The sequence below is a fragment of the Pongo pygmaeus genome, chromosome 5, assembly GCF_028885625.2.
Source record: "Pongo pygmaeus isolate AG05252 chromosome 5, NHGRI_mPonPyg2-v2.0_pri, whole genome shotgun sequence".
Classification (NCBI taxonomy): domain Eukaryota; kingdom Metazoa; phylum Chordata; class Mammalia; order Primates; family Hominidae; genus Pongo; species Pongo pygmaeus.
In genome coordinates, this window is record NC_072378.2 from 160,595,526 (window position 1) to 160,619,890 (window position 24,365).

Sequence of the window (24,365 nt, forward strand, 5' to 3'; positions counted from 1 at the left end):
CGCCTGGTGTGTGCTTTTTCAGTCAGAGGTAATTCATCGTCCTTTATTTCCTGGAATTATACAGACATCTTTTCTTATTTGTTTGCATGTGAATGTATATGTAGAGATTCTTGATGCTGGTTCTTTGCCAGTTCTGTGTTTTTCCTGGTTTATAACTTACTTCCGTTTTCTTTAAGCTATTTTTTGATGAGTATAAACTCTTAAATTGAATAGGTCAACCTCATTAATCTTTTTGAGTCTTAAGAAATCTTTCTCTATCTTAAGATTTCTGCCACGTTTTGAAGTTTGGATTTTGATGTTTACATCTTTAATCCATTTAGACAGGGGTGTCCAATCTTTTGGCTTCTCTAGGCCACATTGGAAGAATAATTATCTTTGGCCGCACCTAAAATACACTAATATTCGTGATACTTAATGATCTAAAAAAAAATCACAAAAAAGATCTCATAATGTTCTAAGAAAGTTTACAAGTTTGTGTTGGGCTGCATTCAAAGCCATTCTGGGCTGTATGCGGCCCATGGGCCGTGGGTTGGACAAGCTTGTGTTTAGAGTTGATTTTTGTGCCCAGTACTGGGTAGGGATCCAATTTTGTCTTTTTCCATATGGATAACTGTTTTGTTTCCAGTGCTGTTTTTATTTCCAGTTCTGTTTATTGAACAGCCTCCTCTTTTCCCTGACCTATTACTTCTGTCATAATCAAAGTTTAATTCACGTTTGTGTCTCTGTGCTCTCTCTTCTAGTCGACTGGTCTCTATTCTAGTCTTTTGATCAGTTTATTCCTATGCCAACCCCCATCATGTTGATTTTTACATAGATTTTTTATTCTGGACTGTTACAGTAATGTCCTGGACAAACAGAGATGTGGTCACTCTACTTGTGGGCCTTTCTGGAGAATGTTGATTTTGTAACATATGTGATGGGAAGTATTGAAACATTTTAGTGGCTGAGTTATATATCCTGATTTGTATTTTTGAAGATCACACTGGTGCAAGATGGATGAGGAAGTGGGGCTGGTGAGGGATGAGACTAGTGTGGAGGCAGGGGGAGCAGTTAGGTGGCCATTGCTGGAGCGCAGGTAGTGGTTTTAGCGGGAGTAGAGTTGGAGAAATGTGGACAGATTTGAGATGGGCATAATAGCTGTGGACCTTTCTGATGTATAGAGTGCAGCAGACAAGGTAAAGATGGCACTCAATGTAATGTAATGGGGATGCCACTCCTGAGATGGAAAATACTGGGAAAGGACAGTTTTATAAATTTATAAGCTATCAGATACATTATAATGCTACTTTTAATTTGCTTTTCCTTGGAAATAGCTGTTTGGTTATGTATGTTTTATAGCATGATCACTCTCTTTTCTCTCCAAATAGGTGACTCTGTTTTGAGAAGTGCAACCAGATCTCTCCTGGAATTCAACACAACAGTGAGCTGTGACCAGCAAGGCACAAATCACAGAGTCCAGAGCAGCATTGCTTTCCTGTGTGGGAAAACCCTGGTGAGTCCACACAGGCACTTGATGTATTTCTTTAAAAAAAAGGTCTGCCCCTTGGTGTTCTGGCTGTAGAGGTATTCCAGGAAGAATCAGTGAGCAAACTTAGAAACACAAATAAGAAAAATCCTACCAAATCACCATCATCATCAAGAACCAATAAGTAAACAAATTCTAAACGTGTTACAACTTTTAAGTAAAACATAGACCACGTCTTTTGTAAAACTACAATTCAAAGTGATTACTGTGTTAAAAATCAGTGCACTGTTTAATGTTTAAGTTATAAGCATAATTTTTTTTTTCTAAAACCTCTTCTCCTAGTGTTTCATTTTGATAGGTTTTAGGGCAGCGTATTTAGTTGTTTAAAAAATATTTTTCTTTCCTCATTTATATTAAATTAGAGATACCCACATCTATTTAGGAGAAGCCTTGGCCCGTGGATAAGGGGTTCTCAAGTTTTTTGGATATTACTTGGTGTTTAAAGGGGACATCATTGTGTAAATTATTATGATTGTTCTTATTATGGGCATATTGTATGTAATTTGTTGATTTTAATCTTTAGTTTTTGGAAAGGAACTTGCAGTAAATAATTGTTATAGCTCTTGGGAGAAGGAATTGGTATACAAATTCTATGAATGTTCTTGAATCAGAATAAGAACCCAATCTTTAGGAAAGTCAGATTGAGTGAAACTCTGTGGCTACCAAATTGCTTTAAAATATCATTTTAGAATTTGGGACTGTGACTATTGCATCTTCAGGTCCACAGTGTCTTATCTGAAGAACTTTGAAAATAAACTAATATTGTTAATTTTGGATCTGCATATGAATTGCATCGTTGTGCATATTGAGACGTTAAAAAAAAGGATCTATTCGCAGCAGCATTAAATGAGAAGATTTATATTACAGAATAAAATATATAGCTCCTGTTTTAACTTCAGCTAATTTCCTTTGTGAATTCTGTGTTCACCATACCAGAAATAGAACTGTGAAGGATAACTCCCTAGACTTGCACGTGGGAGTGAAGAGGCCAGTTCCTGCTGTGCCTGTGTCATCCTGCGATGCTGTGGTCGACCTGTTTGTAGTCCACTCTGGTCGCGGTTAACAGGAGGGGCTGCCTTGGAGGGTGGGTGTCTGGTGGGTGTACTAACTTGGTCAGATGCAGATGGGCTCCTCATGGGAGCCTTTTCACGGGAAGCATGAGGTCACGTTTTCTGGCTTTCGTTTGCTGGCATTTGCTTAAGAGAACATTTGGAGTTTGAGAGGAGAATGACTGAGGATTTCTTCCCATGAACTCACTCAATGTACTTGCACAGCTGGGGCGGTAGAATGCTTTTGGATTAGTTACCCAAAATCCCAACGTGATTTTATGAAGCTTTAGTCTCAGAATTTGCAGATTTGGGAACCTCTTGATGACCCCGTTTAACTAAAGCGGTTGCATCCCCTGCCCTTCTTGCTGCTGCTTTCTTTATTTTAATAGCCTTTACTGCATTCTAATTTTAAAGAAGAATCTTTACAATGTGTGGTATGGTAACTTATTATAATTACTATTTTTTTTTTTAATAGGGAACTCCTGAATTTGTAACTGCAACAGAATGTGTGCACTACTTTGAGTGGAGGACCACTGCAGCCTGCAAGAAAGACATATTTAAAGCAAATAAGGAGGTAACACGGGAACTTCAAATTATATGCTTATGAAGTATACTCTGGGGAACTTTATCTTTCAAATAATGATTCTGACCTTTCCGGGTGAAAATCTTTTTTAGCTTCCAAATTGCATTTGAGCAGAGATACCATGTGATTTAATTTTTAAAACTTTTCTGAGTGGTTCTTATTTTTAGGACAGGGCATTTAAAATATCACAGGATGTGATTTTTGGTCCAGATTGGAAATAGAATGGCTCATCCATATAGGACAAGTTAGTTCTTGGTTTCTGGTGCTGTGCAACTCAGTAAACTAAGTGACGTGGTTGGGCTTGGGCTTAGAGTATTCACTCTACCTGCAGGAGCCATCTGTTTCTGATGCTGACTGCTTCATCTTCCTTTGCACCTGGCTTTCCACCTGTGTTGCACCCTGCTTTTGATAAGTGTCCTTTACCTGTTTGCCTTGTTAAATCTCTCTGTCCCTCTCCTCAGCCTTGGGATGACTTCTGGCTGCAATGTGAGTCCAGGCCAGGTATCCCTTAAATTCTTTTCCAGCTCACCTCAGAGGCTAGATTACTAGGTTACTGTTACTGTTACGTCCACCGCTTATTATTTGAACACAGCATTCCTTGGTCAAGACATTCTTTTTGGGTGCATGTATGTATATATATCTATATACGTACACACTGACCTATATGTATTGTGTGCAACATGATATTTTGAAATATGTATACATTGAGGAATGGCTACATTGAGCTACTTACGTATGTGTTACCTCACATGCTTCGTTTTCTTTTGTTGTGAGGACTCTTAAAATCTACTCTCTTAGTGATATGCAAGAATAAATTACATTGTTATTAACTGTGGTTGTGGTGGTGTTTAATGGATCTCTCAGGCAGGTCATTCTCGTTGACTAATGGAATGTCCCCTTCCCCAGCCTGGACTCCCTGATGTTGCACTGCTACTTGATTCTCCCTGGTCCTGGGGAAGAGCAGACTGTGTTCCTTCTGCCGCTTCTCCATGCCCACCACCCCAGATCCTAAAGGGAGTTTCCTGTTCTCACCTTGATAACAATCTTAATTAATTGATTATCTCACTTTTCTCTATTACTTCCTGTTTTTAAGAATTTTCAAAGGTTGTAAGGATTCAGGAACTAATGAATGGTCATAATCAGTAATTTTTACTGGTGGCCTAATACCATGCAGTTTAATAAGACAAAAAGAAATGTTTATTTAAAAACATTAAGATATGGTCGTCTATGAAGGGAAAGACAATTTCATATGGAAGTGGAAGTGGTAAAATACTGCCCAGAAAAACCATAAGGAGCATTCAATGAAAAAAAAAAGTTTAAAGTGGAAAGAATTAAGGCTGATATTTAGGAGGTAGTATCAAATGTAAACTTCATTTAAAAACTTAGGTGAAGCTGTTAGATGGCATACTGTTAGCGGTAGGAAAAGCATCTCAAAGCAGACATCTGTTTGGGGGTTGGGGGTGAGGGTGGGAGCACAGTGTGTTCATTCTTACAGTGCTATAAAGAAACACCTGGGACTGGGTAATTTATAAAGAAAAGAGGTATAACTGGCTCACAGTTCTGCAGGTTGTATAGGAAGAATGGCAGCATCTGCTTCTGGAGAGGCCTCAGGAAACTTACAGTCATGGCAGAAGGCAAAAGAGTATCGAGCACCTCATGTGGCCAGAGCCTGAGGAAGAGAGTGGGAGGGGGAGGTGCCACCCACTTTTAAATGACCAGATCTCACAAGAACTCAACTACTATCATGATAATAGTAAGGAGGGGGAGATGGAATCTGCCCTCATGATCCAGTCACCTCCCCAGGCCCCGCCTCCAATGTTGAGGATTACAGTTTGACACAAGATTTGGGCGGGGACACACAGTCATCCTGGGATTACAGGCATGAGCCACCATGCCCGGCTAATTTTTATACACACGCACGCACACACACACACACACATATACACACACACATATATATACACACACATGTAGATATACACACACACACACACACACACACACATACAGACACACATTTTTTTTAGTAGAGACGGAGTTTCTCCATGTTGGTCAGGCTGGCCTTGAACTCCTGACCTCAGGTGCTCCACCTGCCTCAGCCTCCCAAAGTGCTGGGATTATAGGAGTGAGCCCCTGCGCCTGGCCCCACACACAGTCATCCTCACGTGTCCAGTTGGCCGGATCTGAGTTGCTTCCTGTGGGAGGTGGAGGCTGCGGCGACAGTGGTGCCCTCTGCTCTCCTGATAGACCCCAGACCTCTCAGTCCCACAGATACTCTCCTGGGCTCTGATTTTCCAACCTGATCATGATACCTTTTTTTTTGTTTTGTTTTGTTTTTGTTTTATCTGAGTGTACCTCTTATGTCACGTTGCTGAATTGACAGTTGTGTCTTCTACCACCTAGGAAAAAATTGCTTTCCAAAATAAAATGAGTAGCAACTTGTTTTCAGTGGGTCAGAAATCACCAACTACAGCCCATGGTTCAAAGCCTGCCCTGGCCCTTTTTGGTACAACCCCAGGACTAAGAATAATTTTCACATTTTTACAGGATTGTTACAAAACAAAGAGGAATATGCCACAGAGACCTATGTGACCTGCAAAACCCAAAATGTTGATACCATATGGTCCTTTGTAAAAAAAAAAAAAGGTGCTGATCTGTGTTCTAAATAGTTTTTGGGGTGGGAGTGGGGAGGTATAGTCTGTGTTTTTCTCAAAACAATGACATTTAATTTCTCTTAGTAGCAGATTGAAGATGCATGAGAAACATTCGTACTTCGTACCCTCTTACCTCTTCAGGTGTAGTTGGCAGCTGGGGCTTTATTCATTGAGTTTTCATTTATTGAGAGCCTATTGTGAGCTAAGCAGTAGGAATTTTGTTAAATTTTGGAATGCTTTCAGGGAGCCTATAGACTAATGCTGTGAAGGACATATCCATATTCACTAACTCATTTTTTTTTGTCTTATGGATAGATTAAATGGAAAGAACTGAAAAGCATAATGACTGCTAAAAATGTAGCGCTGTCACTGTTAGCAAATCTTAATAAAGCGTATGCCCTTTTTTCTGCTTTCAGTTTGATTTGATTACAGCTTACAGGCTATGGTGTGATAACTTTAAAACATTGAAGGTTTATGTACTTATAAAACACTCATCATTCCCTAAAGAAAAAAGAAATCTCAATTTGGTTTAGTGTCATTATAGTCTTGCTTTCTACACCTTACTAATGTCTCATTTATTTATTCCTTTTGCTCTGTCACATTTAGAATGATTCTGATGGGCAAAAATCATGGTAGTTCCAAACAGCATTTTTAAAACTATTGTTATAGTTTGTTCAGTGGATTCTGGTAGAGGCTTTAAGATAATTATTTCTTTAAAGCATTGTGTAAATATACCTCCTACTGTAGTGCCCTTGGGAACAGGCAAAATTCAGAACTGGCCTGCTAGCAGTCTTACCAGGGTTATAAAAGTAAGATTGTTATATATAAAACAGCATTAACTCAATGCGTGGTGTGTTGCAGCTGGCAAACAACCTTGCTCCCCAGGCTGCTAAATTCGTGGTCTTATGAATGTCTCCATTGCTGTGTTTGCTGTAGCAGGAAGTGGGAGGGTGTTCCCCAGTAGCCTTGACTGTTTTCCAATGCACACTCCAGTTCTGTGGAGTGCTGTGTGAGGCATGTCTTCTCTTCCCTCCTGGAGTAAGGAGACAGCCAGAAGTTGCTACCTGCCCGGAACAGGGTGCTTGCAGATCTTGCCGACTTGGAATCCTCTAAGTGTCTTGGTGAAATGGAGCTATTTTCAGAATGAAGAGTTCTTTCATTTTCCCTTCTTGCCATATGCCATCTTGCTCCCTTTTCCATCATAGGCTTTTATTTTGCTGGTTAGAGAATTGCATCTTGTCTTGCGTCCTACCCAGTCCACTGACTCACTCCCCTCTTGGGTTAATGTTTTCATATGATCTTGCTGTGGGATGACAAGCTTTAGATTTGCAGGATAATGGACACTTGTGGCTTTTTACTGTAACCCAATTATAGTCTGTGGCAATAATTTTCTTTTATTTTCGTTGCCTTTCTGCATGAATGTGGTGGTAGGCTTAAGCTCCATGTGCTGGTACCCTCTGAGCACTAGAGGTTCTAACCTCCTCCATTATTAGTAGAAACACTTAGGTGTCTGAGAAGTATTTTAGGCGACAGGCGACTTTGCTTTGAGGATATGGTCGAAATGAGTTCAAGTGCCTTTGAGGCTGTGAGTAGGTGTAGGTCGTTTGATTAACTCTATTAGCTCTCCATGAATCTCTGACAGCAGGACTGGGGAAAAAGGTTAGTGGGTTAGAGCATTCCTGCAGATTTCGTAGCCTATTTCTAAGAGAAATTTGAAAGCTAAATATTAAGCAGTTAACTTTTGTAAATAGACCTGTCTGTGAATTGCTTCAGTCTAAAAGATAAAATTTTGGGAAACTTATCCACAGAAAATAATAAAACTACTTTGAAATGATTGCAGAGAACATGAATTTTTAGAATATTCTTTGGAAGAGGTAATTAAAATGATGCCAGTGTATTATTTTGGAAATAAAACTTATAGGAATGTTTCACATAGTCATGGTTCACTTGGTGACCAGGGCCTTTTTTACTCTGGGGGGATTCCTTTCTGGGCTTGAGTTCTTGCTGTCATGTGGAAGTTGGGTGCCCCTACTTCATGAAACTGTACCGCAAAGATGTGGGTGCCCCTACTTCATGAAACTGTACCGCAAAGATGTGGGTGCCCCTACTTCATGAAACTGTACCGCAAAGATATGGGTGCCCCTACTTCATGAAACTGTACCACAAAGATGTGGCCTCAGAGCCATGGTTTCTGTCCTGGACAGGGAGTCTTGCAGCCTAGGGCAGTTTCACCATTTCAGCACAGACCCTGATATAGTTTGGATTTTGTCCCTGCTCAAATCTCACATTGAATTTTAATCCCTAATGTTGGAGGTGGGGCCTGGTGGAAGGTGATTAAATCATGGGGGTCCCTCATGAATGGTTTAGCACCATCCCCTTGGTGCTGTCCTCATGATAGTGAGTGAATTCTCATGAGGTCTGGTTGTTTCAGTTTCTGGTTGTTTCACTCTCACTGTCTTGCTCCTGCTTTTGCTATGTGATATGCTTGCTCCCACTTCACCTTCTGCTGTGAGTAAAAGCTTTTTGAGGCCTCCCCAGAAGCCGAGCTATGCTTCCTGTACAACCTGCAGAACTGTGAGCCAGTTAAACCTCTTTTCTTTATAAATTACCCAGTCTCAGATATTTATAGCAGTGCAAAAACAACCTAATACAGACTGCTTGGAACTGGGCTGGCTTTTTTGGCCTGCTGCCAGCAATGGGCCACAGATGGGAGACTCACTGAGTTAAGGGCATTAGAACTTGGTGGGTCCTGCTATTGCCTGCTATGCTGTGGAGCTCAGGCTGCACCTCTTTTTACCATGTGGGCTCTTTGATGTAGTAGAGGCGCCTCTGTCCCTCCCTAGAATGTTGCCCTGGAGGCCCGCTGATCACCATTGGAGCCATTGCTTGTCTCAGCTGTTGAAAAGCCTGAATATGTGCTTGCCTGACCCAGCTCCACCCAGCTTTCCTTCCTCAACCTGCCTTGCTGGCAGAACACAAGACAGTGATGCTTAGGTGTCCCATGGCCCCATCGATTGTCTGGGACATGGGGGTAGCCTCCTTGTTAACAAAAGCCAAGCATAAATCCTGTTGCCACCACTGCAGCTGCCTCTTTCCCGCAAGTACCACTTCCTGGCCAGGAGATGAACTTGCATAGCCCATCTGCTGACACAACGGTGTACACAATTGCACAGTGCTACGGCAGGAGACAAGCTTTCCATGACCTCAGTTACCATCATCCCTTACCACACCCTGGCTACTCAGGAGGCCCTGAGCCTGCTCACCAGCCTGGTATATCACTACTACAACTGATGTTTGAGAAAGTCACCACACAAAGCCTATCTATAACCAAGGAATGCATACAGTCTTTGACGCTGAAAGCGTCCAGAAGCAAAGCCAAATAAAACTATGCAACATACATTATAGTCACATTCTCAAGGCAGGGGGGAAACCCTCTAGTCAAAGCAAAAGTAAATTCAAACCAAAAAGTGACAGTTTCTCTAGATGAGAAGGAAGCAGGGTAACAATTCTGGAAATATGAAAAAGCAGGGTGTTACAGCACCCTGAAGGATCATATTAATCCTCCAGAAACAGATCCTAACCAAAGTGAAATGCTTGAAATACTAGTTAAAGAATTCAAAATATTAATTTTAAAGAAGCTTAATGAGATACATGAGAAAGTTGAAAACCAATACAAAGAGATCAGAATATCAATCCAGGATATAAATGAGAAATTTACCAAAGAGATGTTTTTAAAAAATCAAATAGAATTTCTAGAAATGAAAAATTTATTATGGGAATTATAAAATACAGTTGAAAGCTTCAACCATAGACTAGACGAAGCAGAAGGAAGAATCTCAGAACTTGAAGACAGGTCTTTTAAATTAATCCAATCAGACAAAAACAAAGACTCAAAGGAAATGAACAAAGTGTTTGAGAAGCGTGGGACTACATGAAACATCCAAACCTATGAAGCATAGATATTACTAAGGGAGAAGAACAAACAAAGTTTGGAAAACGTATTTGAGGAAATAATTGATGTAAACTTTAGTCTAGCAGGAGATCTAGACCTCCAAATACAAGAAGCTCAAAAAATTCTAAGGAAATATGTTGCAAGAAGGACTTCACCACAACACGTAGCCATCAGACTGTATGAGGTCAACATGAAGGAAAAAATCCTGTCCACGAGAAAAGTATCTAATCACCTATAAAGGAAACCCCATCAAACTAATAGGGACTTCTCAGGAGAAACTTAAGAGCCAGAGAGATTGGGTTTCTGTTTTCAAGCTGCTTAAGGAAAAAAAATCTGTCAACCCTGAATTTTGTATCCTGCCAGAATAAGTTTCATGTATGAAGGAAAAATAAAGTCTTTCTCAGACATGCAAATGCTGAGGGAATTTGTCAGTACTAGATAGACCGTACAAGAAATACCCAAAGGAGGTCTACACAGGGAAACAAAAGTTTGATACTTGCTATCATAAAAACACACAAAAGTATAAACACTCTTATAGAACAATTACACAAACAAGACCACAAAGCAACTAGGAAACAGTTGGCATTATGACAGGAATAAAACCTCACATATTAATATTAACTTTGAATGTACATGGATTAAATGCTTCACATAAAAGATACAGGTTGGCAGAATGGATTTAAAAAACAAAAAACAGAATCCACCCATATGCTGCTTACAGGAAAGCCAACTAATTGGTAAAGACATAGACTGAAGCTACAGGGATGGAAAAAGATATTCCAGGCAAATGGAAATCAAAAGCAAACAGGGAGACCTACCTATACTTAGATAAAACTGACTTTAAATCAACAACAGTAAAAAAAAGAAAAAGATGGTCATCATATGATAAACAGATTATTTAACAAGATGTAACAATCTTAAATATATATGCACCCAACTCTAGAGCACAAGATTCATAAAACAACTACTAGTAGACTTAAGAAATGGACAGCAATACAATAATAGAATTCAATCGCTGAGAAAGAAAATCAACAAACACTGGACATAAATAGGAGTCAGGACCACGTAGACCTAACAGACATTTATAGAAGATTCTACCCACAGCCGCAGAACATATATTCTTCTCATCAGTGCACAGAACATTTTTCGAGATGGACTATCTGTCATACCAAAAAATAAGTCTCAATAAATTGAAAAAAACCAAAATGATACCAAGTATCTTCTCAGACCACAGTGGAATAAAACTAGAAATCAATTCCCAGTTCCCAGAGGAACGCTCATAACTATACAAATAATTGGAAATTAAATAGTGTGCTTCTGAATGAATTTTGAGTCAACAGTGCAATTAAGATGGAAATTTAAAAAAATTGAAACAAATGAAAATGGACACACAACATAAAACCTCTGGGATACAGCAAAAGCAGGGCCAAGTGGGAAATTTATAGTGTTAAATGCCTACATCAAAAATATAGATCACAAATTAACAACCTAATATCACACTTCAAGGAACTAGAAAAAAAAGAAAAAACCAAATTGAAACGTAGTAGAACAGAAGTAACAAATACCAGAGCAGAACTAAATGAAATGGAGACCATAAAATGCAGTACAAAGGATCAAAAAAATGAGAAGTTGTTTCTTTGGAAAGATAATATTCATAGACTGCTGGTCAGATTAACCAGAAGAGAGAGGATTCAACCAGAAATAAGAAAGTAGACATTACAACTGATACCGCAAAAAAGATCATCAGAGACTACTATGAACATCTGTGTACTCACAACCGAGAAAATTTAGAGGAAATGTATACATTTCTGGAAACATTCAACTTCCCGAGATTCAACCAGGAAGAAATAGAAATTCCAAAAAGACCAATAACAAGTATTGGGATTGAATCAGTAATTTAAGAAAAACAAAACAAAACAAAAAAAACCTCCCAACAAAAAAAGCTCAGGACCAGACAGATTGACAGCTGAATTCTACCAGAGGCACAGGGAAGAACTGGTACAAATCCTACTGAAACTGTTCCCAAAAATCAGAGGAGGGGATCCTCCTTAACTCATTATTTGAAGCCAATATTATCCTGATAACCAAAGCCAAACAAGCACACAAGAAAGAAAGAAAACTAGAGACCAATATCTATGATAAACAGATTCAAAAATCTCAACAAAATACTAGCAAACTGAGTGCAACAGCACTTCAGAAAAATAATACATCACGATCAAGTGGGTTTTATTCCAGGGTTGCAAGGATGGTTCAGCGTATGCAAATCAATAAATGTGATTCACCATTTAAACAATTAAAAACAAAAAAGGTATGACTATCTGAGGAGATACAGAAAAAGCATTTGATGAAATTCAACATCCCTTAATGAAAAAAAACACTCAAAAAATTATTAGAAGGGACATACCGCAGAATAATAAAAGGCGTATACGACAGAACCACAGCCAGCATCATACTGAGCAGGGAAAAGTTGAAAGCATTTCCCCTAAGAAGTGGAACAAGACAACGATGCCCACTTTTTCATCTCTCCTATTCAACATAGTACCGGAAGTCTTACCTAGGGTAGTCAGGCAAGAGAAAGAAAAGGCATCCAGATCAGAAAAGAGAAAGTCAGTGTGTCTCTGTGTGCTGATGATATGATCTTATACCTAGAAAACTCTAAAGATTCCTCCAAAAGTCTCTGAGATTTGATACATGAATTCAGTAGTTTCAGGATACAGAGTCATTGTACAAGAATCAATAACATTTCTACATACCAATAATGATCAAGCTGAGAATCAAATCAAGAACTCGATCCCATTTATAATCGCTAAAAAAAAACCCTACTAGAAATACATTTAGCCAAGGAGGTGAAAAATCTCTACAAGGAAAACTGTAAAACACTGATGAAAGAAATTGTAGATGGCACAAACAAATGGGAAAGCATCCCATGCTCATGGATTGGAAGAATCAATATCATTAAAATGATTATATTGCCCGAAACAATCCACAGATTCAGTGCAATTCCTATCAAAATGCCAACGTCATTTTTTATGGAATTAGAAAAAGTCCTAAAATTCATGTGGTCCCCCAAAAAAGTCTTAATAGCCAAACCAATCTTAAGGAAAATGAACAAAGCTAGAGGCATCACAATACCCGACTACAGATTATACTGGAGGGCTATAGTAATCAAAACAGCTAGTACTGATATAAAAATAGACACACATATCAATGGAACAGAATAGAAAACCCAGAGTCAAAGCTACATACTTACAACCAACTGATCTTTGACACAGTTGACAAAAACATACACTGGGGAAAGGACACCCTATTTAGTAAATGGTTCTGGGAAAAACTGGACAGCCATATGCAGAAGAATTAAACTGGACCCCTATCTCTCACCACATATAAAAATTAACTCAGGTTGGATTAACGACTTGAATGTAAGGCCTGCCTGAAACTATAAAATTCCCAGAAGAAAACGCAGGAAAAGCTCTCTCGGATCTTCGGCTAGGCAAAGAATTCATGACTAAGACTTCAAAAGCAAATGCAACAAAAATAAAAATAGAGAAATGGGACTTTATTAAACTTAAAAACTTCTGCATAGCAAAATACATAGGCAGCAGAGTGAACAGACAACATACAAAATGGCCAAAAGTGTTTTTAAACTCTACATCCAACAAAGGATTGATATCCAGAATCTACAAAGAATGCAGACAACTCAACAAGAAAAACCACAATCCCTTTAAGAAGTGAGCAAAGGAGATGAACAAACATTTCTCTAAAGAAGACATGCAAATGGCCAAGAATCTCCTAAACATACTCCACATCACTAATCATCAGAGAAATATACAAATTATTATAAAACCACAATGAGATACCCTCTTATACCAGTCAAAAATGGCAATTATTAAAAAGTCAAAAAAAACAGATGTTGGCAAAGTTGCAGAAAAAAAGAGAACACTTATACACCATTGGTGGGAATGTAAATTAGAATGACCTTTATGGAAAATAGTATGGAAATTAATCAAAGAACTAAAAATAGAACTACCATTTGACCCAGCAATCTCACTACTGGGTATCTACACAAAGTAAAAGAAATCTGTATATCAAAGAGATACCTGCACTCGTCTGTTTATTGTGGCACTAGTCACAGTAGCAAAGATATGGAATAAACGTAAGTGCCCACCAACGGATGACTAGGTAAAGAACACACACACACACACACACACACACACACACACACACACACACACACACACACACACACACACACACACACACACACACACACACACACACACACACACACACACACACACACACACACACACACCATGGTATACCACTCAGCCATAAGACAGAATGAAATCCTATGTTTTGGAGTAATATTGATGGAACTTGAGGCCATTATCTTGAGTGAAATAACTTAGACACTACATATTCTCACTTATAAGTGGGAACTAAGTAATACATACACATGGACATAGAGACTGGAATAATAAATATTGGAGCTTCAGAAAGGTGAGAGGGTGCGAGGGCAGTGAGGGTTGAGAAATGAGAAATTTCCTAATGGGTACAATGTACGGTATTCCAGTGCTGGTTACACCAAAAGCACAGACCTCACCACTGTGCAATATCCATGTAATACAACTGTACTCGGTCCTCCTAAATCTATATAAAACAAACAAAGAGGCACCCCCTTAAAGCGCAGGGTCTTGCCAACTCTAACAGTGGGGTTTCTTGATGTTTTTTAAAATAAAAAGACCGTTAGTTCATAGGTATGAGAGACTGGTCATAAATTAGAACCAAGTAAGGATGGATTGAAATACCCACAGGAGGAACTCCTCTTCACAGTTTATAGAACAAATATGGAACAAATATTTACTGAGCTCCCACTATGTTCTAGGCATCATCTTTAGCCTGCAGTGACAAACCCTTGACCTCAAGGAGCCCCTATTATAGTGGGGGGAAAATGACAAAAGTCAGCAGATGGCAGTACCTAGTATCATACATCACAGTGCTGTGAACAAAAGTAAGGCTGAGTACGGGAGACAGAGAGGTGGAGAGTGCTGTTTTAGGTAAAGGTGTCAGAAGAGGCCTTACTAAGGGTGATGTTTCATCAGAGACCTGAATGAAGTGAGGGAAAGAGCCATGTGTATATTTGGGTAAGCGCATCTCAGGTAGAGAGGACTTTTGAGTTTCAGGAGGGCAGAATTGCATCAAGAGGTGAGTGTGGCTGCGTGGAGTGAGGAGAGTGGTGGGTGAGGGTAGTGTTATGACGGAGTTCGAATTTCCTTCTCAGTGTAATGGGAAGCTGCTTTGAACAGGGAGAGGTGTGGCCTGATTTAATTCTGAAGTGCTAATCCTGTGCTTGTGGAGACATGGGCTGAGGTAGTAGGGCATTGAAGCTGGAATTGGGGGCCAGTTAAGATACTGTTGCAGGCAAGAGATTATGGTGGCTTGGACAGGGTGGCGATGGTGGAGGTGATAAGAAGGGAGTGGATCCAGGATTTAGTCTGAAGGGAGAGCTGGCAGGACTTGCCGATGGTTGGATGTAGACTGTGAGAGAGCTTGGCGGTGGGGCAGGGGGACCTTAAGGTTTTGGCCCAAGCAACTGGTTGAATGATGGTGCCATTTGTTGAGATGAGGAACACTGGGGTAACAGTAGGTTTTGGGGGAGAAATCAAAGGCTCATTTTAAATACATGAAATTTGAGATGGTTTTGTGTATCCAAGTGATGATGATAAACAGCAGCAATAAATAACACTTATGCCAACCTGCCAGGAGCTGTACCCCAAGCTTCACATACATTAGCTTACTCAGGCCTTGCAGCAACCCCCTGAAGGAATAACTGTCATTATTCCAGTATGGCACGTGGGGAAACTGAGGCATGGAGGTTAACTTCATTCATGGTCATGCAAAGTGTTCATGCCAGAGTTTGAACCCCAAGCGTTCTGCTTCGAGTCTGTGCTCATAAACGTAGCTCCTGCTGTTGTTGGCTGTGTAAGCCTGTAGTTCTGTGGAAAGGTCAAGGCTAGAGACATGAATTTGGGAGTCATTGGCAGACATTAATAACCATGCACGAGGTCACCAAGGGATTGGGTGTAGACAGGAAAGAGGGCTGCTCAGTAAGCTGTGGCACACCTCTGCATTGAGAGTCTGTTAGAGGGAAGGTGAGAGGTGTTTCCAGGAGGCTGAAAAAGAGCTGGAAGTGGGGCAGAAGAAAACCAGGAGCCTGTGGTTGCAAGCCACAGGAGAAGGGGTTTCATGAGGTGGGGAATGATCAGTAGCATCCAGTGGCACAAGAGACCATGTAACGGGAAGGCTAGGACAAGAGCACTGGATGTGTCAGCAGAGATGTTTTGGGTGACCTGGTAAGCAGGGTTTTGATGGAGTGGGAGACAGCAAGCTGATGTGACTGTGTTCGAGAGAATGGAAGGTAGGAAGAGGAGGAGATGTGTAGAGACAGTTGAAGGAATTTTGCTCTAAGTTGCAGAGACATGAGATGTTAGCTAGGGGAATGTAGGGACCAGGAAGGACGTTTGTGAGGTGGTAGATCTCATGGCATGCTGAGGGAAACGATCCAGTGGAGAGGGAAAACCTGGCGATGTAAAGTGAGAGGAGATGATTGCAGAACAGTCCTCATGAAAGAGAGAAGAGATACCAAAAAGAACGCAGAGGAGCCAAGACGTTTATTGACTTTTGCCTGAGTTCTTTTGTTATTAGGGGACACCATAGCATGATGGTCCCTAAGGAATGGGAAGCAGTGTTGTGTGACATTGGTCATAAGCTTTTCTGATTGACCAAGATGTATATTGAAGACTCACTTTTCTCTTCCTCCCTTCCAGGTGCCATGCTATGTGTTTGATGAAGAGTTGAAGAAGCATGATCTCAATCCTCTGATCAAGCTTAGTGGTGCCTACTTGGTGGATGACTCCGATCCAGACACTTCTCTATTCATCAATGTTTGTAGAGACATAGGTATGAATCTTTGTGGGGCTGAGGGGGTGGGTGGTGAGGGATTTCTTTTATGGCTTCAGTATCTTTGCCTTTCTACCTTTATTTCTGTTTTCACATCCATGTTTCTGATTAGGCCCTCTAATAAAGCTTTTGTCCCAAAAAATGTTCTATTTGCACAACCCACCTCTTCTTCCCCAGTAGATTCCATGCCTCCTCCCCAACCCCTGCAGGTTCCATCCTAACTGTTGGTCCATTCCATGTGGGTGTTCTCTCGGCCAGACACCTTGGGTTTCGGGATTCTGCAGTAGTGAGGGTCGGTCTTGTTCTCTGTGTGTGCCTGAATCCCTTGGCTCTGAGTTACAGGCTGGGTAAAAAAGAAAAAGTACCCAAGGACTTGGGTACTTGGTCGGGATTCATATTTGGCCCAAGCTGACTTGTTCCTTTCTCTGTACTTGCCAGAACTGGTGTGAGAAGCTTTAGCTTAAGCTTTAGAATCTTTGATAAATTAACTGAAGACCATAAATAAATGGTCTTTATCTAAAAAGGGCCATGAAAAGTTTTACTAAGCCTTTGACTGGCCTTCAGCTGGTTTTGCTAAGCCAGGTTTCTAAAACCCAGCTTGATGTTTCCCTCAGGGCTATGAATTGTTAGTCCTGTAGGCCAGGACTTGTCTTTCTGCAGTGCTAGCCATGAGTAAATTCTGCTGGTGATTAACTAATCAAAAGGTCATTTTTAGTGTTTTTCTTTGTTTTTTATTTCTCAAATAGTACATAATGCTTTGCCCTTAGAAAAGTTTGGAGAAAATTTTAAAAAATAAACTCAATACATGGAAGTATTGCTGGATAGTAGATGAGTATTACTTTATGATTATTCTTTAAATTGTATATATACATTATGTACTATCTTGTTTGTGTATTATTTCTAAACAGTTAAAAACAGTAAGTATACCCCATTCAGGGCTCACCAAAAGTAACCAATGATAACTAGATTTTTTTTGTGTGTTAGAGTATTACATCTTTCTTTTGTTCTCCAAGGATAACCTTTATTGATTTTTTGGAAAAAGACTAATGCAGTCTTTGTCTTAAATGGGTCTGTAACTCAAGTTTGGTTATAAAGTTGATGAGTTGTAGATTATTGAATTCTGAAATAATACGCTATTTTGATTTGGAAAACATTTAGGTTTCTGGTCTCTTAACATTTTACAGAACATCTGAATTTGCTGAGTATTTTCTTACAAGTTTTTTCTTTCCAATTTACTGGCAATTTGAGCGGAGCTTGAATGACTTTGATTCACAGTAGACGTGCCTTAGTTTTTACTCAGACATTCTCCATTCCCAAGAAATTGCCCCAAGTCTCAAACCAAGATTGAATGTGACCCTCAAAACCTCTTGGATAGCTTTGGACTTGCCGCCACATGCTTACCTCCTTGCGTCCTCAGGGCACTTGCCGTATATTCTGCCTTTGGTATACCAAGTGGATTGTCTTACATTGAGTCCCCATGAGGGCAAGGAGCCTATGGCACAGCAGATACTATAGGTGGAACAAAGCAGTCCGTTTGTGAAATTTCATAATTCCACATAATTTCATAATTGTTTGGAAGGGTTGAGAGTTAAAGGTTTGCTTACCTCTTCACTAGCTGGTGCAAAGGTAGATAACCCTCCCCATCTTTGATTGATAAGGCAGGTAAAACTTAAGGGAGGTAAGATTATTCACTCACTCATTCGTGGGAGAAGGGTTGTTTGAATCCCTTCTATGTGCTAGGCACTAATCTAGGCACTGGATTATAGCATTGAACTCACCACAGTTCCTGTTTTCCTGGAGCTTTAGTTAGATAGGAGAAAAGATAGATAGTAAACAAATAAATCCCAAAGTATACTGTGTAAGGTATTGAGTCATGGTCATAGAAATGAATGGTAAAGAGCAACCTAGCTGTAATCACAGCTGTTGCTACTGGCAATCTGTAAAGCCTGCGTGATGTTCTGGACATATTCTGGGCATGTTTTCCTCTTTAATCCTTCCTCAAACCTGTGCAGTAGCACACTGGCAATTGGATAGTTTTGTAGTTAGACCAACGTTATAGACATAGTAAGTGGTCGATTTAGGATTTGAACCCAGAGCTGTGGGTTCTTTCCACTAATCTCCTAATTGTTCCAGTCATCTGTGGAGTGCCTGCATTTTCTAGTCTTTGTAGCTTGAAAGGGGATAATGCTAATGTTGTTGTACCTCGAGCAGAGGATGGGTACGTTTCTTAATTACAAATAACATCATAGCCTGTTTCCTGTGCACCTCTTATATACCAGTGCAGAGCCAGTACTTTACATTCCTTCATCCTGAGCTTTGTTTGCAGAGGGTTAATGGCTTGCCCGAGGTTTCAGAATAGTTACTTAGGGAGACTTTTAGGAATTCAATAATGTATTTAAAGGGACCCTGGATCTAAGGGTACGTGTGATTATCACTCCTGACACCTAATCTGATTTAATGTAATACATGATTTTCAGACACACTACGAGACCCAGGTTCACAGCTGCGGGCCTGTCCCCCCGGCACTGCTGCCTGCCTGGTAAGAGGAGACCAGGCGTTTGATGTTGGCCAGCCCCAGGAGGGACTGAAGCTGGTGCGCAAGGACAGGTCAGTCGAGGCCTCTGATGCTGTTGGCGTTTTTAATCTCCAGCAAGGACCTGACTTTCAGGGAGCTGCAGGAACATCCTTTTTCAGCAGGGCTTGGGATAGTCCCTGCAGCATTACTGCTTCACATGTGCCCATAAGATTGTTGGTCATTGCTGTGAGTCACATAGTCTAGTGTGCATGTCTACTTTCTAATCATTTGTCTCTTATAGCAGTAAAACTGTATCTCATGATCCAGTCCATAGTACATACCTGTATTTACCTCATGAAATAATGTCTATCTTAAGGTGCCATCTGATATTTTCATTCTGTGGCACCCGTGAAATTGATTTTGTGTCCATTGTGTTCTCGTCTTGGGAGGGCAAGAGACAGGAGGGGCAGTTTGCTGGTGACCTTCACTGGGACATGACAGGGACCTTGGTTCCCAGTGGGGAATGGTGTTCCTTATAATGTGTTGTGCTGTGTACATATGCTCTTGTACTGCCTTTGTATCTTGCCGTGGCAGACATATGCATTTCTCTAGTGTGTTGCACATGATCATATCCTGAACTTAGATCAAGGATTCACATTTTCTCCCCATTTAGAGGCCTTTGGTAGACACCTTGTTGTGCTTGCTCTAGTCTGGAGCTTGTGGCATGTCTGGGTGGTTGTAGGGAGCATGTGCAATTATAATGGCACTCTGTCCAAAGAAAAAACTCGAGTGTAACCTAAGGGGAAAAATGTTTGGAATTTTCTATGTGTGTGTCTGTATTAGTTTGCTCAGGCTGCCATAAGAAAATATGATAGGCTGGGTAGCTTAAACCACAGAAATGTATTTCCTACACAGTCTAGAGGCTACACGTCTGAAGAAGGTGTCACCAGGGCTGGTTTGTTCTGAGGCCTCTCTCCTTGGCTCGTTAGATGGCCGTTTTCTGTGTCTTCACATGGCCTTCCCTCTGCGGGGGTCTGTGTCCGAATCTCCTCTTCTGATAAGGACACCAGTGATTTTTGGATTAAGGCCCACTCACGCGACCTCCTTTTTCCTTGTTCGCCTCTTTAAAGGCCCTGTCTCCAAATGCAGTCACATGCTGAGCTATGGCTTAGACCTTCAACATACAAATTTTGAGGGGAAACAGTTCAGTCCATAACAGAGTCTTTAAGTGACACATTGGTAATTCTTAATATGAATGAGTGTGAGTGACGATTTAGTAATGTGTGGGACACTGAGGAAAAGTGTGAGCTTCTCTTGTGGGAAAAGGCAGGTCACCTGTGATCACCTATTCTCTAGCAGGCAGCCAGGGGCACTGGGCCCATTCCACACTGAGTGCAGTAAACCCTGGTGGTGGGGGCCGTGTTGGATGGTGATTTGGGTTGTGGAAGAGAACCCCAGTTCAGTAACTGCTGGGCAGGTGCTGTGGGGTTAAGACAAAACAAAACTCTTGGCTGGCACTTAGAATTTGTTGTATAAAGAGGAAATGATTGACTAGCCTTGTGGGCAAAAATGCACCTGGCCTGCTTGTCTGCTTTTTTTTTTTTTAATTTTATTAATTGCAAACATTTTTGTTTGTTTATTTTAGTCAAATGGTGTTTCTTCCTTTTTTTAAAAAATAATTTTTTTGTTCTTTTTTTCTTTCCTTATTCTAGGACGTGAAGCAGATCAAACGGGTTTTGTTTTTGTTTTTGAGGTGGGGTTTTGCTCTGTCACGTAGGCTGGAGTGCAGTGGCGTGATTTCCGTTCACTGCAACCTCTGCCTCCCTGTTCAAGCGATTCTCCTGCCTCAGCCTCCTCAGTAGCTGGGACTAGAGGCGCACTACCATGCCCAGCTAATTTTTGTAGTTTTAGTAGAGATGGGGTTTCACCGTGTTGGCCAGGGTGGTCTGGAACTCCTGACCTCAGGTGATCCACCACCTTGGCCTTCCAGAATGCTGGGATTGCAGGCGTGTGCCACCGCACCCAGCCAGGTTTTCTTAATATATCAAATTTATGTGCTGGTCACTTTATATATTTGATTTTTTAACAAAATAACACTCACAGGAGTTTACTTAAAACTTTTTTTTTTTCAAATGGAAATGAAATGAAGTCATTTTATACCATAGCTTCTTTTATATTTTAATACTTCTTCTGTTACCCTCTGCCCCCAAGTGAATGTGCTGAATGCTCAGGGCAACATATGAATTTGGATGTACTTTATACTTTTGTAATACTGTTTTCTCAATGTGGCTCTCCCAGGCTTGTCCTGAGTTACGTGAGGGAAGAGGCAGGAAAGCTAGACTTTTGTGACGGTCACAGCCCCGCAGTGACTATTACGTTTGTTTGTCCGTCGGAGCGGAGAGAGGTAAGTGACTCGTCTCCTGATGACTAATGTGGCGCACATTAGCCTGGGTTGCCCATGCGAACGCGTTTCTGGGCTTGGGGCAGGGTGGGCCTGGATGCAGGAAGCTGGGAGCCATGACAGAGCCACTGGTGGGCTCTCAGGAGAAGACGGGCTTCCTGGGATAGCTTCTGTCACATGCAGCTCACTTAGGGAGAGCTGTCTGCATTTTGCCTTTTGCTTTTTTACAGCAACCCAGAGGGGCCTCCACATACAATGGGATGGTGTTTTGTTCTAGTCTCTGTGAGATTATTTTAAGTCGTTCATGGACAGATTTTTTTTTTGGTAGTTGGGTTGTTTTAGTGAATAGTGGAAAAACGAAGTATAATTTCAAGGCTGTGATTTCTTATGAGAAGCGTTTCCCTCCCTCTCTCTTCCCAGTCTGCCCCTAAACCCCGACCCATGCCTTCCCCCTTCTTTCTCATCACAGGCCAGTTTATTGCTGTGCACTCTGCTGTTGATGAAATCTCCAGCGCAGCTGTAAACTCTTCGAGTGTGGCTGCTGAGACTTACTTGTCCTTGAGTGTCCAGCGCCTGCAAGTGTTCTAACCAGGGGCAGGTGCTGATGGAAAAGAGGCGTCCCCCAGGGAGGGAGGGGTAGGGCAGGGCTTTCGTTTAGTTTCTTTCTGCCTTCTTAGTAATAGGGTGAAGTAGGGAGGGGCTGAATTCTTTTGCCAGAGAACCACGCTCCCCTTCCCCCAAGCAAATGTGGAATTTGCTCTAATGTCAGGCTGGCAGCTGGCCTGGTGTGTGTGGGATATGGAGACAGTGCAGGGCTCAGCTTTCCACTTTCTGTCCCCAGACTTCCATATCCAAGTGCTGTCAGCTGAACGAAGGCCGGAGTGTCTAATGTTTGTTCTGAATGTGAATGGGGAGGAATATTTATTCACACTTTTCATTTGTACCTAAAGATGTGAGTTGAAATCTTTTAAGCCCGGTGAGATGTTCTCAGGTGATAGTGGTTTTAGTGTTTTCCCTTTTTATTTGTTCTACATTTGGTAAGAATCATTTTACACTGTGAGAATCAAGAGAATTGGGAGTTTTCCTCCTTTTTCTTCGAAGGGGTATGAGGCATTTCTTGGTGTTAGAAGAAGAGGCTGATTTGTTATTAGTGGAGCAAGAGGTTCCCTCTTTTTTTTTTTTTTTTTTTTTGTTAAAGACAGGGTCTCGCTCTGTCGCCCCGGCTGGAGTGTAGTGCCACGATCTCACATCACTACAATCTCCGCCTCCCTAGTTCAAGCAATCCTCCCACTTCAGCCTTCTGAGTAGCTGGGACTACAGGCGTGTGCCACCACACCTGGCTAATTTTTGTATTTTTAGTAGAGACAGGGCTTTGCTATGTTGCCCAGGCTGGTCTTGAACTCCCGGGCTCAAGTGATCTGCCCACCTTGGCCTCCCACAGTGCTGGGATTACAAGTGTGAGCCACCGCGCTGGCCAGGTTTCTTTTCAAGCTTAACTGTTCACTGGGCAGACCTTGTGTGACATGTGCTTGGACACTGTAATACTTGGGAGGTTTGTTTAAGCATTTACATTTGCTCATTGAATGATTTTAGGAGCTGGTATTTAGTAAACACTCACCTTGTCATATAGATCTTTTTAAAAATTATTTAATCTATTTATTGGGTTTACATACTGTAAAATTCAGTTTTTTTTAAGTACAATTCAGTGGTTATTAGTATTTTTTTAGAACTGTGCAACCATCATCACAATCCAATTTTGCATTTCCATCACCCCAAAAAGAAACCTCCTGCCCATTAGCAGTCTCTTCCCATTCACACCCCAAGCCCTGGCAACTGTGCACCTTCTTCCCGTCTCTGTGGATTGGCCTTTTTTGGATGTTTTATGTCAGGGGAATCCTACACTGTGTGGCTTTCTGTGCCTGGCTTCTCTTACGGAGCCCTGGGGTCTGCATCACTGTGTGTCAGACTGCTCTGAGTCACGTGGGCAGAAGCATCAATGATGAGTCAGACAGAAGAGGGTTGGGCCTGCAACTCTGCAACTTACTAATTGTGTGCGACCTGATTGTAAACCTGGCACCTAGTGCCTGGCGTGTAGCAGGTGCTCAGTGAGTATTTACGGAATGAATGATGCTGGGAAGCAGCACTGCTATGCCCGGTGCTAAGCCCAGTAAGACGTGTCTCCCAAGGATGATTAAAAAGCTGGCAGTGACATTCCTGGTGAGCAGGGACCCCATCAACCCCCTTCGTGGCTCACATCAAAGATGAATGGTGGAGCTTCCGCTCCATAGAAGCAACACAATGGCAGAAGCGGGTTTGTGTCTGGGTGTTGCCCTGTCTTCACCCAGGAGCAGGTGTGGGTACAGATACGGTGGCGCCCAGGATCCCAAAGGGGTTGTGGACCATGCCTCTGGATATGCACGCGTGTGATGATGTTCACTCAGTGTCGGGGTTGCACCACTCCAGTTGAGCACCTCGTGGAAAGCGGTGAATGGACCACGCACCCTGCATGGCCTGTTAGCGCTTGCCGACGTCTTAGTGATTGCCACGTGCCACTGAGTCCAGGTGCTCGCTGGCCGAAGCTTGAGTGTCTCTCTGAAGGTGACTAGACTAGAAAGGGAATAGAGTGTAAAAAGGAAATGGGGGTGTTACGAGTCAAATGGAAAAAAAAAATAACAGTTTAGAAAAAAATTAAAAATAACTTTACTGAGTTGTTATAAGTCAAATAA

At 41.4% G+C, this 24,365-nt stretch overlaps 1 protein-coding gene across 1 annotated transcript in view; it reads left to right on the forward strand.

The window, feature by feature from the left end:
* Nucleotides 1-24,365, forward strand: part of IGF2R (insulin like growth factor 2 receptor) — a 138,242-nt gene that overhangs the window by 39,146 nt on the left and 74,731 nt on the right. Inside the window, exons 3-7 of the mRNA XM_054490429.2 lie at nucleotides 1,368-1,492; nucleotides 3,050-3,148; nucleotides 16,591-16,723; nucleotides 19,201-19,330; nucleotides 21,537-21,642. Of these exons, the coding sequence (XP_054346404.2) occupies nucleotides 1,368-1,492; nucleotides 3,050-3,148; nucleotides 16,591-16,723; nucleotides 19,201-19,330; nucleotides 21,537-21,642 (593 nt within the window). The remainder of the gene's footprint in view (nucleotides 1-1,367; nucleotides 1,493-3,049; nucleotides 3,149-16,590; nucleotides 16,724-19,200; nucleotides 19,331-21,536; nucleotides 21,643-24,365) is intronic.